The sequence below is a fragment of the Microcaecilia unicolor genome, chromosome 3, assembly GCF_901765095.1.
Source record: "Microcaecilia unicolor chromosome 3, aMicUni1.1, whole genome shotgun sequence".
Taxonomy (NCBI): Eukaryota; Metazoa; Chordata; class Amphibia; order Gymnophiona; family Siphonopidae; genus Microcaecilia; species Microcaecilia unicolor.
This window is the reverse complement of record NC_044033.1, coordinates 76,409,730-76,424,508: the sequence shown is the minus strand read 5'-3', so window position 1 is coordinate 76,424,508 and position 14,779 is coordinate 76,409,730. Positions and strand designations below refer to the sequence as shown.

At 44.2% G+C, this 14,779-nt stretch overlaps 1 protein-coding gene across 1 annotated transcript in view; it reads left to right on the top strand.

The window, feature by feature from the left end:
* The window catches only part of DTL (denticleless E3 ubiquitin protein ligase homolog), a 70,204-nt gene that overhangs the window by 42,363 nt on the left and 13,062 nt on the right, over positions 1-14,779 (top strand). Inside the window, exons 12-13 of the mRNA XM_030196070.1 lie at positions 7,964-8,053; positions 9,928-10,060. Coding sequence (XP_030051930.1) covers positions 7,964-8,053; positions 9,928-10,060 — 223 coding nt within the window. The remainder of the gene's footprint in view (positions 1-7,963; positions 8,054-9,927; positions 10,061-14,779) is intronic.

The following is a 14,779-nucleotide window of genomic DNA, read 5'->3' as shown; positions in this document are numbered from 1 at the left end:
GATATTGGCTAAGAGACTACAAAGACTCATGCCGAAGCTGGTACAAGAGGACCAGGCGGGATTCATCATGGGAAGGCAAGCAATAGATAACATTCGCAGGGCACTCCACCTGATTCAGGAGGCAACCGATACCAGACAGCCAATGTTGCTCCTATCTTTAGACGCCGAAAAGGCGTTCGATAGGGTCAATTGGGTCTTTATGTTTGCAGTACTAAAGCGAATGGGATTTGTAGGACGGTTTATAGTATGGCTCCAATTATTATATACCCAGCCGTTAGCAATACTGAGAATCAATGGAACCAACTCTGACCCAATAACATTAGAACGTGGGACCCGCCAGGGTTGTGCCCTGTCCCCACTGCTGTTTGCACTAACAATGGAGCCCTTGGCTCAATGCATACGACAACATCCACGCATACATGGTCTCCAGGTGGGGCATCTAACACACAAAGTCATGCTATTCGCCGATGATATCTTATTAACAGTGACTAATCCAGGCGAGTCCTTACCATATATATTACAAGAATTGAATCAATACGGCACCATGTCCGGGTTCCGGGTGAATATAGACAAATCTGAGGCTCTGGGATTGGGACTGGCGGCAGGAGACGAAGCCTCACTGCGACGACAATTCCAGATCAAATGGGTCCAGCGGTCCCTCCGATATCTAGGCATTCAATTAACACCCAAATTGTCGGACCTCCATCAAGTTAACTATCCCAGAAACTTAAAGAATTGTTTCGAGATCTTGACAGATGGGAGGGGTTAGAGCTGTCTTGGTTGGGACGTGTGGCAGCCATAAAAATGATGATTTTGCCCAAACTTTTATACCTGTTCCTCGCATTACCATTACCAGTACCGAAGGGATTTTTTCGACAACTTAATAGAAAGGTTTTCGCCTATGTGTGGCAACACAAACCACCACGGGTACGAGCGGTTGCTATGTACCAATCAAAAAAAAGAGGAGGAATGGGAGTCCCAAATTTTGCTCTATACCACCAAGCAGCACAGTTACGAGTATTAGCAGAGTGGAGCACTGGTAGTACTAAATCATGGGTCCAGATGGAACAACACTGGATGGGATTAGCAAACTTACGCTCTATACTGTGGCTACCAAAGAGCCAACTCCAGTCTTATATTAGGAAAGCCCCAATAGCAGTGCAATACCCCTTGCAAACATGGTGGGCGGTTAGGGCAAAGGGACTCTACCCAATAGACTACATTTTCAACAGATGACCATAAAAACTGCCCCGGGATGTCCGTTGGGGGTAGACAATCCTCTTTATGGCCAATGGGAAAGGAGGGTCTTATCACGCTAAGTCCACTGTGGGAAGATGACCAAGTAACCCCATTTGAAGAATTACAAGAGGACTATGGATTACCAACCTCTCACCTATTTCACTACCAACGATATAGAGATTATATAAACAAGAAAGCAAAAACAGAACTGATTCGGGAGGAGGTAGATATAGAAAGAGCAATGAGGGCGGGTAGCCATAGGGGTTGTGTGTCTCGCCTATATGGGGCCCTGCTTGCTGATCAGGCTCCAATCCAATACTATATACAACGCTGGGAGCGAGATCTACAGATAACTCTAGATGAGACCCAATGGGAAAAAGCTTTAGAACACATGTTACAAGCCTCTGTATCTAGTTCTCTCACTGAAAACAGCTATAAAATATTGTATCAATGGTACTATACTCCAAAGAGATTGGTAAAAATGTATGGGAAAGGGTCTGATCAATGTTGGAGAGGATGTACAATGGTGGGGGACATGGCCCATATTTGGTGGTTCTGTCCTAAGATCCAAATATATTGGACGGAATTGATTGATACGTTTGCTCAAGTGACTGGGGTGCGATATTCAGCTAAGCCTGAGATATGCTTACTACATGTTCGTCCACCTGGAGTGCGCCTTGCTGACCACAGACTTACTTCTATATGGTTTATAGCTGGGAAAATAACATTGGCGGCAGCGTGGAAAAGCACAATGGCACCACTGGTGATCCGGGTGATACATAAGATGGACTACCTCTACCAAATGTCAAAACTGACAGCCTTGAAATCGGGACATATAACAAAATTTAACTTGCTATGGGAGCGCTATCGCACATGGAGAGGACACAGATGGGATAGATTCTTGATGCGCCCCACTTGATTGTTCCTAGACCTGAAAGCGAATAATTGACCACAATACGACTAACCTTCACTAATGAGTAAGAGTTTCTCATGTTAGGTAGAGGGGTAGGAGGGAGGAGGGAATTTGTTCACTTTCCTGTTATTGGTTATGGAAGTTATATATGTGTCATATGATTGTGCCATGACAAGTGTTATATATTGTTATTCAAAAATTTCATAAATATAATTTAAAAAAAAAAAAAAAAAACCACTCAGCCTATCCAAATTTATCGTCATCTTTATTTATGTAGATTTTTGCTCACACCTTTTTCAGTAGCAGAGTAAGGTGCGTTTCATTCAGGTACTCTGGGTATTTCCCTGTCCCTGGAGGGTTCACAATCTAAGTTTGTACCTGGGGCAATGGAGAGTTAAGTGATTTGCCCAAGGCCACAAGGAGCAGCAGTGGGATTTGAACTGGCCACCTCTGGATGTCAAGACCGGTGCTTAACCACTAGGCTACTCCTTCAACACCCATGCGGGACACAGACCATAAACGTCTTCTCCGGCACTGTCCTCATGTTACAAATTACTGGAGTTACGGCGATGCTCTCTACAGCCCATTCGAAACCGAAATGCTGTATGCCATACATAAGTACATAAGTAATGCCACACTGGGAAAAGACAGGGTCCATCGAGCCCAGCATCCTGTACACGACAGCGGCCAATCCAGGCCAAGGGCACCTGGCGAGCTTCCCAAACGTACAAACATTCTATACATGTTATTCCCGGAATTGTGGATTTTTCCCAAGTCCATTTAGTAGCGGTTTATGGACTTGTTCTTTAGGAAACCGTCTAACCCCTTTTTAAACTCTGCTAAGCTAACCGCCTTCACGTTCTCAGGCAACGAATTCCGGACTCAGACCATACAACCAGCCCAGCACCGGCCTTAGTTGATACAGCCAAAGTTGCCATCTAAGCACCACTTCACATGCAAACACATATGCAACCCTTTAAGTTTTGTTTTTATACCCTTAATTTCTAATTAGAGATCCTCTGTGTTCATTCCATGCCATTTTGAATTCTGCCACAGTTTTGTTTCTCTACCACTTCCCTCGGGAGGGCATTCCAGGCATCGGCCACCCTCTCCACACAAAATAATTTTCTGACATTACTCCTAAAAGTTCATTATGTGGAACAATGCAATAAAATGAATAAACTGAACTCTTTTTATTAAAGTAAATTAAAGCAATGAAATAGGTTACACTTCCAAGTGAATGTTGTCCTGGTCTGCTCTTTGCTAGTGCCACAGCTGTTAGCAGAGCCCTGTTAGGCCTCTCAGCTTTCAAAGACTTTTTAATTTAGTCAGTACATGGCCAGGTGCCGGGTTACATGATATCTTTCTCTTTGTATGAACTAGAACACCAACTGAATCAGCTGTAAGTTTAGAGCTGTGTTGCCTGTGGCGAAACAGTTTTACTTGCAATAAACTAGGATGAGAACTATTGCTGGAAAGAGTTTGGAGTCCTGGAATTCTTCACAAATGGATTTGTCTTAAATATCTTCCTAGGGACTATTCCACTGCATATTGAAAACATGGTTATTTGAAATGGTTTTTATTTGGTCGATTTTATGGCAGACTGATACATATTGAATTGTATAATTTGGTGTTAGACTGTAATCCACTTTGAATTGTTAAATATTCTGCATTAACCAAATTTGGGTTTTATTTTAAAAGGAAGAGAGGGAAGCTTGTTAGTGTCACGTACTTGTGCTAGTCATCTAGTGTTTTACCAAAAATCCGGAACTGGGCACAATTTGTTAGCGCAGTGAGCTCACAGTGGTTATTTATGGGATTTGTATCCCGTATTCGTCCGAGTTGAGACTCGGTTCTATGTGGCTTACATAAAACAACGCAGATTATACATACAATTAGGGATGATATGGTGTAGGTAATAAAGAGTTGTGTTTGCAAGAAATGTAGTTACAAGGATAGAGGGAGATCTAGAGGAGAGTGGACTGTAAAAGGTTCAGGGTGGGAGAGGAGGGGGTATATGATCAGGATTGATTATCTGGAATGCCTTGCAACTCTAGTTTATAGACACATCTAGGAACAGAAATTTCTGGCATAAGAATGTTTTCAGTTTTTTACAAAAACTTTCGTAGATGGTGTCATGCTATATGTCTTTTCCCAATGCATTCCACCATTTGGCCATGTTCTATGGGAGGTTGGCAGTGTGGGCCAATTTATAATAGTCCTTTACAACTGGGAGGGATGGACAGTTAGTTGGTCTCTTAACTTCTGCCTGCAAGTGGGTAGCAGGGTTCTATAGCGACACCATATAGTGTGGTGACCATCATATAGTGTGGTGCTGTGCCATAGACTACTTGGTTGTACGAAAGCGCACGTTTTGAAAACCATTCTAATTTTTATTGGTAGCCAGTGCAGGGATTGCAGCAGTGGGATAGCAGATAAAGGCCATATGACCCATCCAGTCTGCCCATCTTCTGTAACCCCTAATTCTTCCTGTTCCTAATCAATCCCACATGATTATCCCATGCCTTTTGAAATTCTGGAACAGTCCTAGATTCCACCATCTCCACCAGGAGGCCAATTCATGCCTCCACCACCCTTTCTGTGAAATAATACTTCCTTAGGTTACTCCTAAGCCTATTCCCTCTTAACTTTGTCATATGCCCCCTCATTCCAGAGCTCTCCTTCATTTGAAAAAGGCTCTCTTCCTGTACATAAATGCCCTTGAGATATTTAAACGTTTCTATCATGTCTCCTCTCTCCCAGCGTATACATGTTGAGGTTCATAAGCCTGTCCCTATAATTTTTGCATTCAAGACCGCTTACTGATTTCGTAACTGCCCTCTGGACCGACTCCATCCTGTTTATATCTTTCCGTAGGAATGCGGTCTCCAGAACTGCACGCAGTACTCTAAATGAGTCCTCACCAGAGACTTATACAACGGCACTATCACCTCCTTTTTCCTGCTGGTCATGCCTCTCGTTATGCACCCAAGCATCCTTCTGGCTTTGGCCGTCGCTTTTTCTACCTGTTTGAAAGCTTTAAGGTCGTCAGACACAATCACCCCCATTCCCTTGGATTTATGATCATATTTGGATGTGCTGCATATCAGGCGTGTGGAGGTGGTTTTGCATTGTTTGTACATTTTTGAGGATATAGTCCCTGCAACCCACATATATCACATTACAGTAGTCTATCTGTGACAGCACAAAGCTTTGGATTAAGATGCGGAATGTGCATTTAGAGTACGATCTTGGTCATCACAGTTGCATAGCGATCTGAATACTTTTGACCATTAGTGCTGATACTTGAGGCTCTAGCATTAGGTGCTAGTCGAGTCCATAAAAGCATCCTGTGTGTCCGCCCATTTGCTTGTGGGAGGTAGAATAGTGTAAAGCTGATGCTTCCCTGTAGTGTGTTGTTGTTGAGTTTACACGCCATGATGTCCAGTGATGGGGTTATAAGTTCAGAAGTGAGTTGGAGGTTGAAGCAAGATTTGTAGAAAGTGACTATGCCACCCCCCTCTTTTTTTGTGACCATGTGAGGTGGGCGATTTTATAAACTGCTGGGCATATTTCTCTGATCATTGGGTTGTCTTGGGATCTCAGCCATGTTTAAGTTATGAAGAGTAGTCCTAGTTGGTCATCCTTTAGCCAGTCTCTGATGATATCTGCCTTGTTGACTATGGAACTTTGGAAGGCTAAGTGCTTTGAAAATATGCCTCTATGGATCTTACGTTGGTATACAACGATTAAAATAAATTATGAAGGCAATCTCCTTCTAACACTTCTGTCTAAACAACCATGCACAATAATGAAGGAGATAGATACAGACTCAACTGCCACTTGATCTGACCAAACATTAAATTGATAGAGTAAAGGGGTGATGCCTCAAGAAGCCCCCGGCTATATAACTAAAGAGCTCAAGGGGGCTGGACTGCTTCATCATCGGCAAACACCCCTGAACAATTAAACAATCCTCTGTAAATTATTTTTTACTTTTTTTCTTTCTTTCTTTTTTAAATTTTGAATGAACAGATTACTTAGCTTTCATTCAGTCTAAGCTCTTGAGACGCTGGGTGCGACCATGACCAACGGTGGCCAACGTTTCATCACCTGCTTCAGGGTCATATGGTCTGCGTCAATCTTAGCCTAGAAAATACTCAGTTCCAACGGTCCGACGCGTAATTAAACTCTGGAATTCGTTGCCGGAGAACGTGGTGAAGGCGGTTAGCTTAGCAGAGTTTAAAAAGGGGTTAGACGGTTTTCTAAAGAACAAGTCCATAAACCACTACTAAATGGACTTTGGAAAAATTCACAATTCCAGGTATAACATGCATAGAATGTTTGTACGTTTGGGAAGCTCGCTAGGTGCCCTTGGCCTGGATTGGCCGCTGTCATGGACAGGATGCTGGGCTCGATGGACCCTTGGTCTTTTCCCAGTGTGGCATTACTTATGTACTTACTTATGTACTTATGCACTTTTCAGTCGTGCTGGGGTGTGCTGTGCTGTGCCCTGATATCTCCTGGGGCCCGATAGTGGGAAACTGGCTCCCTCCTGGTTCTCGGGTCATGCAGGGGTCCCGCTGCCTGGCCGGTCGACCTCACTGTCCTGGGTCCAGTCGGGGACTCCAAATCTCGGCACTTCCTGACGCAGATGTGGGCCTGATTGGGAAGGTCTAGGAGCCCGCTGCTCTTGCCTATTTAGGTCAGCGGCCATTTTGTATAGCTATCAATGTGGATTTCTAGCAGCGTTTGGGCATTCTCCCCTCCTTCATTGTCATGCTGTTAAATGTGTTATGTCCATCTGTGTCATTAGTTAATTCCCCTCTGCGTGAGGTCCATCAGATTTCATGATGAATTGGGAGAAGTGGAGAATGCTTCCGTTTTCCCTTCATCCTTGTGTGCAGTGGCCATGCTCCATATACAGGGTCTCTTCTCTTTCCCATTTGGACTAATGGCTACTTCTAAGAGTCCCGTGCTACCAGCTGATTGTTCTTTGTCTTGCTCAAAGGGTGTGGTCATGCGCGTCCCATTTGCACCAAGACAGTTGCAGCCTAAGGTGCTTTTTCCCTTGATGAGTATTGTTGACTGCCTATATCAAAAGTAGTTGAGCAGATACTGGTACCAGCTGTGTCTGCAGCACTCTGAACTGGGAGGCCTCATTAAGTTTGTTTTTTGTTTTTTTTACATTTTCATGTTGTCTTGTCCTGTCTGCTTAACAGTATAACCCATCCTTTGTCTAAAAGACAAGACAAGGTTTACAGTCTTTGCTCCTACTGTTAGTGCGAGTCTGACATTAGAACTGTTTTGTTCTTCATTGTAAATCTGTGTCTTGTCCTTAATATTCTGTGTTTGTGGAATTTTTGTTATTCATTTCATTTTGTATTCTCCATCTGGCATTTATTTTACTTTACTGAATTTTGTTTGCAAACGTCTTAACTTAGGCTTCAACAAATTTTCACTGAATGTAGGATCCAGCCCCCCCTCCCCCCCCAAAAAAAAACACTGTTTGTTTGTTTCTTTCTTTCTTGCTCTCTTTCATGCTTTCTGTGTATAGACAGACACACACAGCCTTCACTCTGTCTCGGAACTTGCCAGTGTTGGGCTCCAGGTGACGAGCAGGCTCTGCATGTGAAGGCTGACATATTTCTTACTGCTTTCATTCTGGCCAAGTCCCTGATCTCTCCCTGCACCTGAGAGCACTTGAGTATGTAACAGTCCCTGCACTCTGTGTACAACTGTGGTGTTCCTTACAACAGTGACGATATTGTGTCTTAGCTTTTTTGTTTCCTTCACTGTTCCCTACTTCAGGTCTCGGAGTCCCATCTTCCTCCAGTGCTGCTCATGGGACATTCCCAGGAGGTCACATCCGTTGCATGGTGCCCTGCAGACTTCACCAAGGTTTGGAGCAGCCTTTTGTCTTTGTTCATACTGTTTAAAAAAAAAAATACAGTGTGGTCCAGCCCTAGAGTTTCAAATTGTTAGGGTGAATAGTATTCCTGGTTTTCTGTAATGCCTACTGCTGCCACCCACCTGGCAGCCAACTGTGATTTCTCAATCCAGTCCTTGAGGTGCAACTAGTCCCATTAGTTTTTCAGGATATCCACAATTGGAGGAGTGGCCTAGTGGTTAGGGTGGTGGACTCTGGTCCTGGGGAACTGAGGAACTGAGTTCGATTCCCACTTCAGGCACAGGCAGCTCCTTGTGACTCTGGGCAAGTAACTTAACCCTCCATTGCCCCATGTAAGCCGCATTGAGCCTGCCATGAGTGGGAAAGTGCGGGGTACACATGTAACTAAAATAAAAATAATATGCAGATCTGTCTCCATATTCATTGTGGATATACTGGAAACCTGATGGGACTGAGTTGAGAAGCACTAGTGTAGCAGGATGCACTAAGGGTCTTGGAAGGAAGGGGTAAGCCTCTGAGGCTTAAAGGGAGAGAGTGCACGAACTCTACATAGTACTGTGCCATCACATTTTCTCATGGCTTCATAAATCCCAGGGTCTTTCTCCTGCCACCTGCTGTTTGCCATTCCTAGTGCTGGTATTGAAAGCCTTACGCTTTGGTGTGTGTCCCTGTACATGTCAGCAGCTGGTAAGAGGAGATACGTTTCTTTACTTTCCTGGGTGATAATCTGGGACAGTGAGTTGGGGAGAACAGCAGGAGTGGATGGAAGAAATGAGGGCCAGGGGAAAGGTATTGATATCCATCCGATGTCTAAAGTTTGAAAATGGATACTAAATCTGTACTATATTGTCAAGCTATGCCTTGTAACTCAATACAAAGATGGAGATGTGGTGTGCTGCAGCAATGAGGCACAAGAGACTTTTTCTTTTTTTTGAAATTTCAAATAATTTCACAAGTAAAAATTACTACAGAAATATGAGATAAATATGACCAAAAAGAGTCCAGAAACAGACATAAATTTAAAGAAATTACTTTCAAAGCACCATTAGACCACTAAGTATAATCTGGGGGAAGCAGAGAAAATTAGAGGGAGTGATAAAAGAAAGAAACGAGACTTTTTTTCATAAATGTTATTGAAAATTTTGCAATTATATTAATATAACAGTTATGGAAACAGTAACAACAAAGAGCATCCAACAAATGTATTAGAATTGCTGGTGAGTTAACACAGTATTTTCTCTTGCCTTCAAAACCTTTTGATGGGTGGTTTATGAAATAAAAATTTAACTATGAAACTAGGGAGGTTATCAGGTAATGTGTGTGTGGTGTTTGGGTTTTTTTTATTTCCATCTATCTCGCTATATTTCTTCTTTCTTGTTCAGAAATTTGCATAAGACTGGAGAAAAGGGGCTAATTTAGGAGAGTACTTTTACCTTTTTTGCTGTGAGGACACGAGAGATCGCCTGTAGGAGTGAGCGAGTGCATTTGCATTTCTTGGAGACAGAACAAGTTTTATCATTTTAAAGTTGCTCTCCATTCAAGGCTTGATCTAGCCATATTGCATGCATATATGCTTAGCCTGGAAGGTATTATCTGAGGCTGTTGTGTTCGGGGGTCATGAGGATATAATTGTTTTGCTGAACTGTTTCTGCAAAGGTTTCTTTTGAGCCAACATGGACGTTGTGCATAATTAGGTTACAAGAATTGAGAAGAGTGCTGTACAGAGGTATAGCTACAAGGGTAGAACAGGCTGGGGGTGGTGCTGCTTCCCCGTATTCATTGTACATTGGGCACATGCCTTGCTTGAGCCAACCTGACCTTAACTGTTTGGATGTTCTCAAGTATTTGCCCCTTTGCCCTACAGATTGCCACTTGCTCGGATGATAACACAGTGAGAATCTGGCGCTTGAAGCGTGGCAACGAAGAGGACACATTTGGAGTGGGAAAAGCTGACCAGGTGGGCTGGGCCGTTCGGAAGAAGCAGGTGCTCTCAGTAGGTATGTAAGAGTCCGTTTTCAGTATTCTGACACATGTTGATTTTCTTCAACACAAAAGCCTTGCAGCTAAGGATAATAATTACCGTATTTTTCGGACTAAAAGACGCACTTTTTCCCCCCAAAATTTGGGAGGAAAATGTGGGTGCGCCTTATAGTCCGACTGTAGCATACCTGCTTGCTGGAGGGGTGGGGGGCGGCCAGGGCTAGTGTTATGCCGAGGCAAGTGTTGCGACCGCATAGAGCCTTGCGCTTATAGGGGCCCCGCGCGGCACGGCTCAACGCCACCCAGTGTTTTTTTTTGTGAGGTCCGGCTCACCTGCCCGCTCCCTTCCGTTCATGCACCTATGCTCCCTGTTTTGAAATCTTTAATTTACCCGAAGTCGCAGCGAACCAGCAGTAAAAGCAGCAGGCAGGCTCGCCTTCTCATCGCTTCCCTTCCCTCTCAGGGCGTCCCGCCTTCCCCTGATGTAATTTCTTTTCTGCGAGGGTGGGACACGCTGAGAGGGAAGCGACGAGGAGGCGAGCCTGCCTGCCTGCTGCTTTTACTTACTGCTGGTTCGCCTCAACTTCAGGTATGTAAATTAAAGATTTCAAGGCAGGGAGCACGGTTGCACGAACGGAAAGTCGGGTAGCTGAGAGCGGACAGGCTGCTGTCCCCATACAAGAGTGTTGCACAACCTGTGGGCCTCCAGCAGATCTCTGCCACACTTTTTGCTTCAAAAATTTTTTTCCTATTTTCCTTCTCTAAAACCTAGGTGCGTCTTATAGTCCGAAAAATATTGGTATATCCTTGGTAACTATTTAAAGAATATATTTGTCCTCATAAAAAGTTGAGACTTCCAAAATCCAAACAGGTCAATGCCATTGTGCTCAACAAGATGTAATTCTGCACTATAGCTAAAATAATGAAAAATATTTAAGTCAAGTGTGTTGCCAGAAAGCTGCTATACATTGACTTAAATATTTTTTCATTATTTTAGCTATAGTGCAACAACTGCATCTTGTTGAGCACAGTACCGTTGATACGTATGGATTTTGGCAGTCTCTCCACTTTTTATGAGGACAGATATATCCTTTAAATAGTTAGGGCCCCTTTTACTAAGCCTTGTAGGTGCCTACACGCACCCAACGCACACCAGATTGGAGTTACTGCCCGACTACCGCTTGGCTGTTGTGGTAATTTCATTTTTGGTACGCGTCTGAAAAATATTTTTTATTTTCTGTCGTGCGTAGCAGACGCACACCAAGTGGCATCTGAGACACATAGGTCATTACCATCCAAATTCTTGACCACTAGGTAAGATGGTAAGATCTTAGATCAAAAATGTATGTGCAGCAATTTTGATTTTGCCACACGTCCATTTTTGGCAAACAAAAAGGCATGAAAAATAATTCTGCGTGTACCCACAGCATGCATCTACACTACCAGAGGCCATTTTTCAATGCACCTTAGTAAAAGGACCCCTTAATGTTTTATAAGGATATAATAATTATCCCTAGCTGCAAGGCTTTTGTGGTGCTGATTCTATTTCCTGCCTTTCACTATTAATATTTTTCTCATATTGTTTATGTACATGACTTCCTGTCGCAAGTCGAGACTAGCACGTGGGCTCTGCTCTCAGATCACCTTGCAGCAGCTTTGACATTTTGCTTATGAAAGTCAAATACAATAATAAACATCTTTAAAAAAAAAAAAAGGACCAGCAGTGGCTCTTAAAACACACACGGACTTTCTGAGAACACATGTAGTACATGTAACCAGTGGTGTACCAAGATGGGGGCGGTCTGCCCCGGGTGCACACCGCTGGGGGGTGCTGCAGCGCGCGCCTGTGGGCTCCGAGTTCGCTACGCTAACTTCGCTGGTTCGCTGCAGCTCCCTCCCTCTGTCCCGGAACAGGTTACTTCCTGTTTCGGGGCAGAGGGAGCTGCAGCGAACCAGCGAAGTTAGTGTAGCGAACTCAGAGCCAACAGGCGCGTGCCGCAGCACCTGCCCCCCCCCCCCCCCCCCAGCGGCGTGCACCCGGAGGAGGGGGGAGGGCGCATCGGCGATCTGCCCCGGGTGTCATCGAGGGTAGGAACGCCACTGCGTGTAACACAGTACGAGCCCTGGAATGGGAGAAATGTGGATACCAGGTCCCTCTGCACGTGCCACCCTCTGCTCGTCCTCCTCCTCCTTTGAGCTCTTTCTGGCTTTGATGGGGCTTTCAGCGCTTTTCTTTTTGTTTTGGCATTATGAATCCCTGCTCCATAGGGGATGATGGTGTGCCACACAACTTTCATGTTAATCTGGGTGTTCCTGTTCTTTTAAAAGGTTGGGAAATGCTGGCCTAGTACAAGTGGGATATCTTTGAGAATTTCACTTCTTTTTTTTTTTTTTTTTAATCCTCTTTATTAAACAGAACAGCAAGTAACGCACAAAAACCAGCAAGACCATCAAGGGTACTTTTTTTTGTGTGTGTGTGTGTGTGTGTTGTAAACCAACAATACTCCTCTTCCTCCTCATATCCCCCCCCCCCCCCTTATTTCCATATGCTTTACCACCAACACCATAGCGTCAGATCTGGTGTGTTCTTATCCAGGTCTGCAAGCCAGAAAAATAGTGTGGAAATGAGTAGGTCCAATAAAATATCAACATTTAAGTGTCAGAATTTCACCTTTAACCAGCACACTTTGGCAACAGTGAAAGCCTTTTTGATTCCTGCTCGCACTTGCTGTTTTCATAGTAGTGAAGCACTAAGCACTACCTCAGCGCCTTTCCCCTTCCTGAGGAAGTTTTTTTGCACAATAGCAGTGGAGGTGCCAGACCTTTTCTCCTCTGTATTCAACTGGGCGGGGAGCCCATCGCTTTCCCTCTTAGGGAGGACTGGGATGGACTGGTGCATGCATGTGCTCAGCCCTGTCGGTGATTCCATGGATGATTAATGGGTCAAAGCTCCTGGGAGGAAAAGAGCATTGAGCACCGGCTTCAAAAGCACCACAGTGGTTTTCCTGCCAGCCCCCGCCTCCCCCCTCGATTATCTGAACATACCACAGGCACTAGGCAGAAGTTTAGGTGTAATTCCTTTATTTCCTTTCCCCAGGAGCAAGCTTCCACAGAACAAAATGGCTAGCAAAAATGACTTGATTTAGCTACCTTCCTGTCATTTCCAGCCTTTAAGCCACTGGTGTTGCAGCACTTTTCCTGCCATAAATGTCCCCTGCTTCTTTCCCACTCTCATGCTGAGGTTTGGACAGAAATGTCAAAAGGTGCAGTTTTGACAGCCTTTCTCACTCTTCTTTTTAAGAGACAGGTCCACCTCCACAGGAGTTCAGTTTTTGTTTGGTGTTTCTCCTGTTTTAATACTTAAGTAATTTTAAAAAGTCATTTTATACACACAAAACAGAGGCTCAGGCACAAAAATAGCTGCGTTTTTAAAATAGCCCAGATTATAAGCAGGTAAAACTGTGCACCCAATGGCATTCAGCGCATAACAGAAGCAATGGAATGTCTTTTTGTTTAGGCAAGCCCAAGTTCCTGCCCCCACCACTCCCATTGCATGAGCATCTCTCCTTCCTTCAACCTCCCCCCCCCGCTCCCATGGCATCAGCATCTCTCCTTTGTTCCACCTCTTCCCCCCCCCCCTCCCCCCCCCCGGCGAAGTGTTCAGCTTCTTGCTTCGGTGATACTCAGCATGTACAGAAGATGCATAGCAGCTGGCCAGCCAGGGTCTGAACGCACTTGAGCCCTGCCAGCGTCCACCCCTTCTGAACTTCCTGTTTTGAAGGGAGTGGAAACCTCGCATTCATCTTCTGTAAATGTAGAATGTTTCATTGCCCTACACAAAGGGTGGTGAGAAGCTGAACACTTCAAGGGAAGAAGAGGAGAAGGAATAGTTTGCTTCCTCCAGTTTCAACCCCTATGCATAATTTTTACTTGTGTCCTGTGGAGGAGTGGGGATTAAAACTTTCAAAAGTACGTATCTACATTTTCTCAAATTTGGGCATTAAATCTGTATTTCTCAACCTAGCTTTGGAGCACCCTCTAGCCAGTCCAGTTTTCAGGATAATCACAATAACCATGCATGAGAGAGATTTGCATACATTCTTCAGAAACACTGTATTAAACAGCAGTTGCTGATTGCATTTGCTGTAAGATAATTTTCAAAAGGAAAGTAAGTTACATCATTTGTCTAAGGAAAAGTTCATTCGGGATACCTGAAAACTCGACCTGGCTCTTGATGACTGGGAATGAAGACAACTGCAATAGGGGTTACTTTGGATCAGCCTATCCTTGGTGCAGAAGTATCCAGTCCTGGTTTTGCATCTTTTGACGGTATTAATAGGATTGATCAGTTTCAGGATATCCACAATTAATATGCATGTGAGATATTAGCATGCACCTTCTCTATTCCATGCAAATCTCTTTCATGAATATTCATTGTGGATATCGTGAAAACCTGCCTGACCAGGTGGTCCCTGAGGGCTAGACTAAAAACCACTGGTATAGATACATTTCGGACACATCCAGGACCAGCTTTACAGGCCACAGTAACTGCTGCTGTGAGGAAAACTTAATTTCTCTAAGAACAAGCCATTCACCCATTGCACTATTGTCGTCTTGACAGCACTGAAACAGACCTTAGCTTTAAGAGCTTTCTAGAAGATTCTTAAGCTCCACTGAGCTTCCACAGTAGCTCTCTCATGCGGTCATGCACCCCCATCTTTTGTTTTCCTCAACAG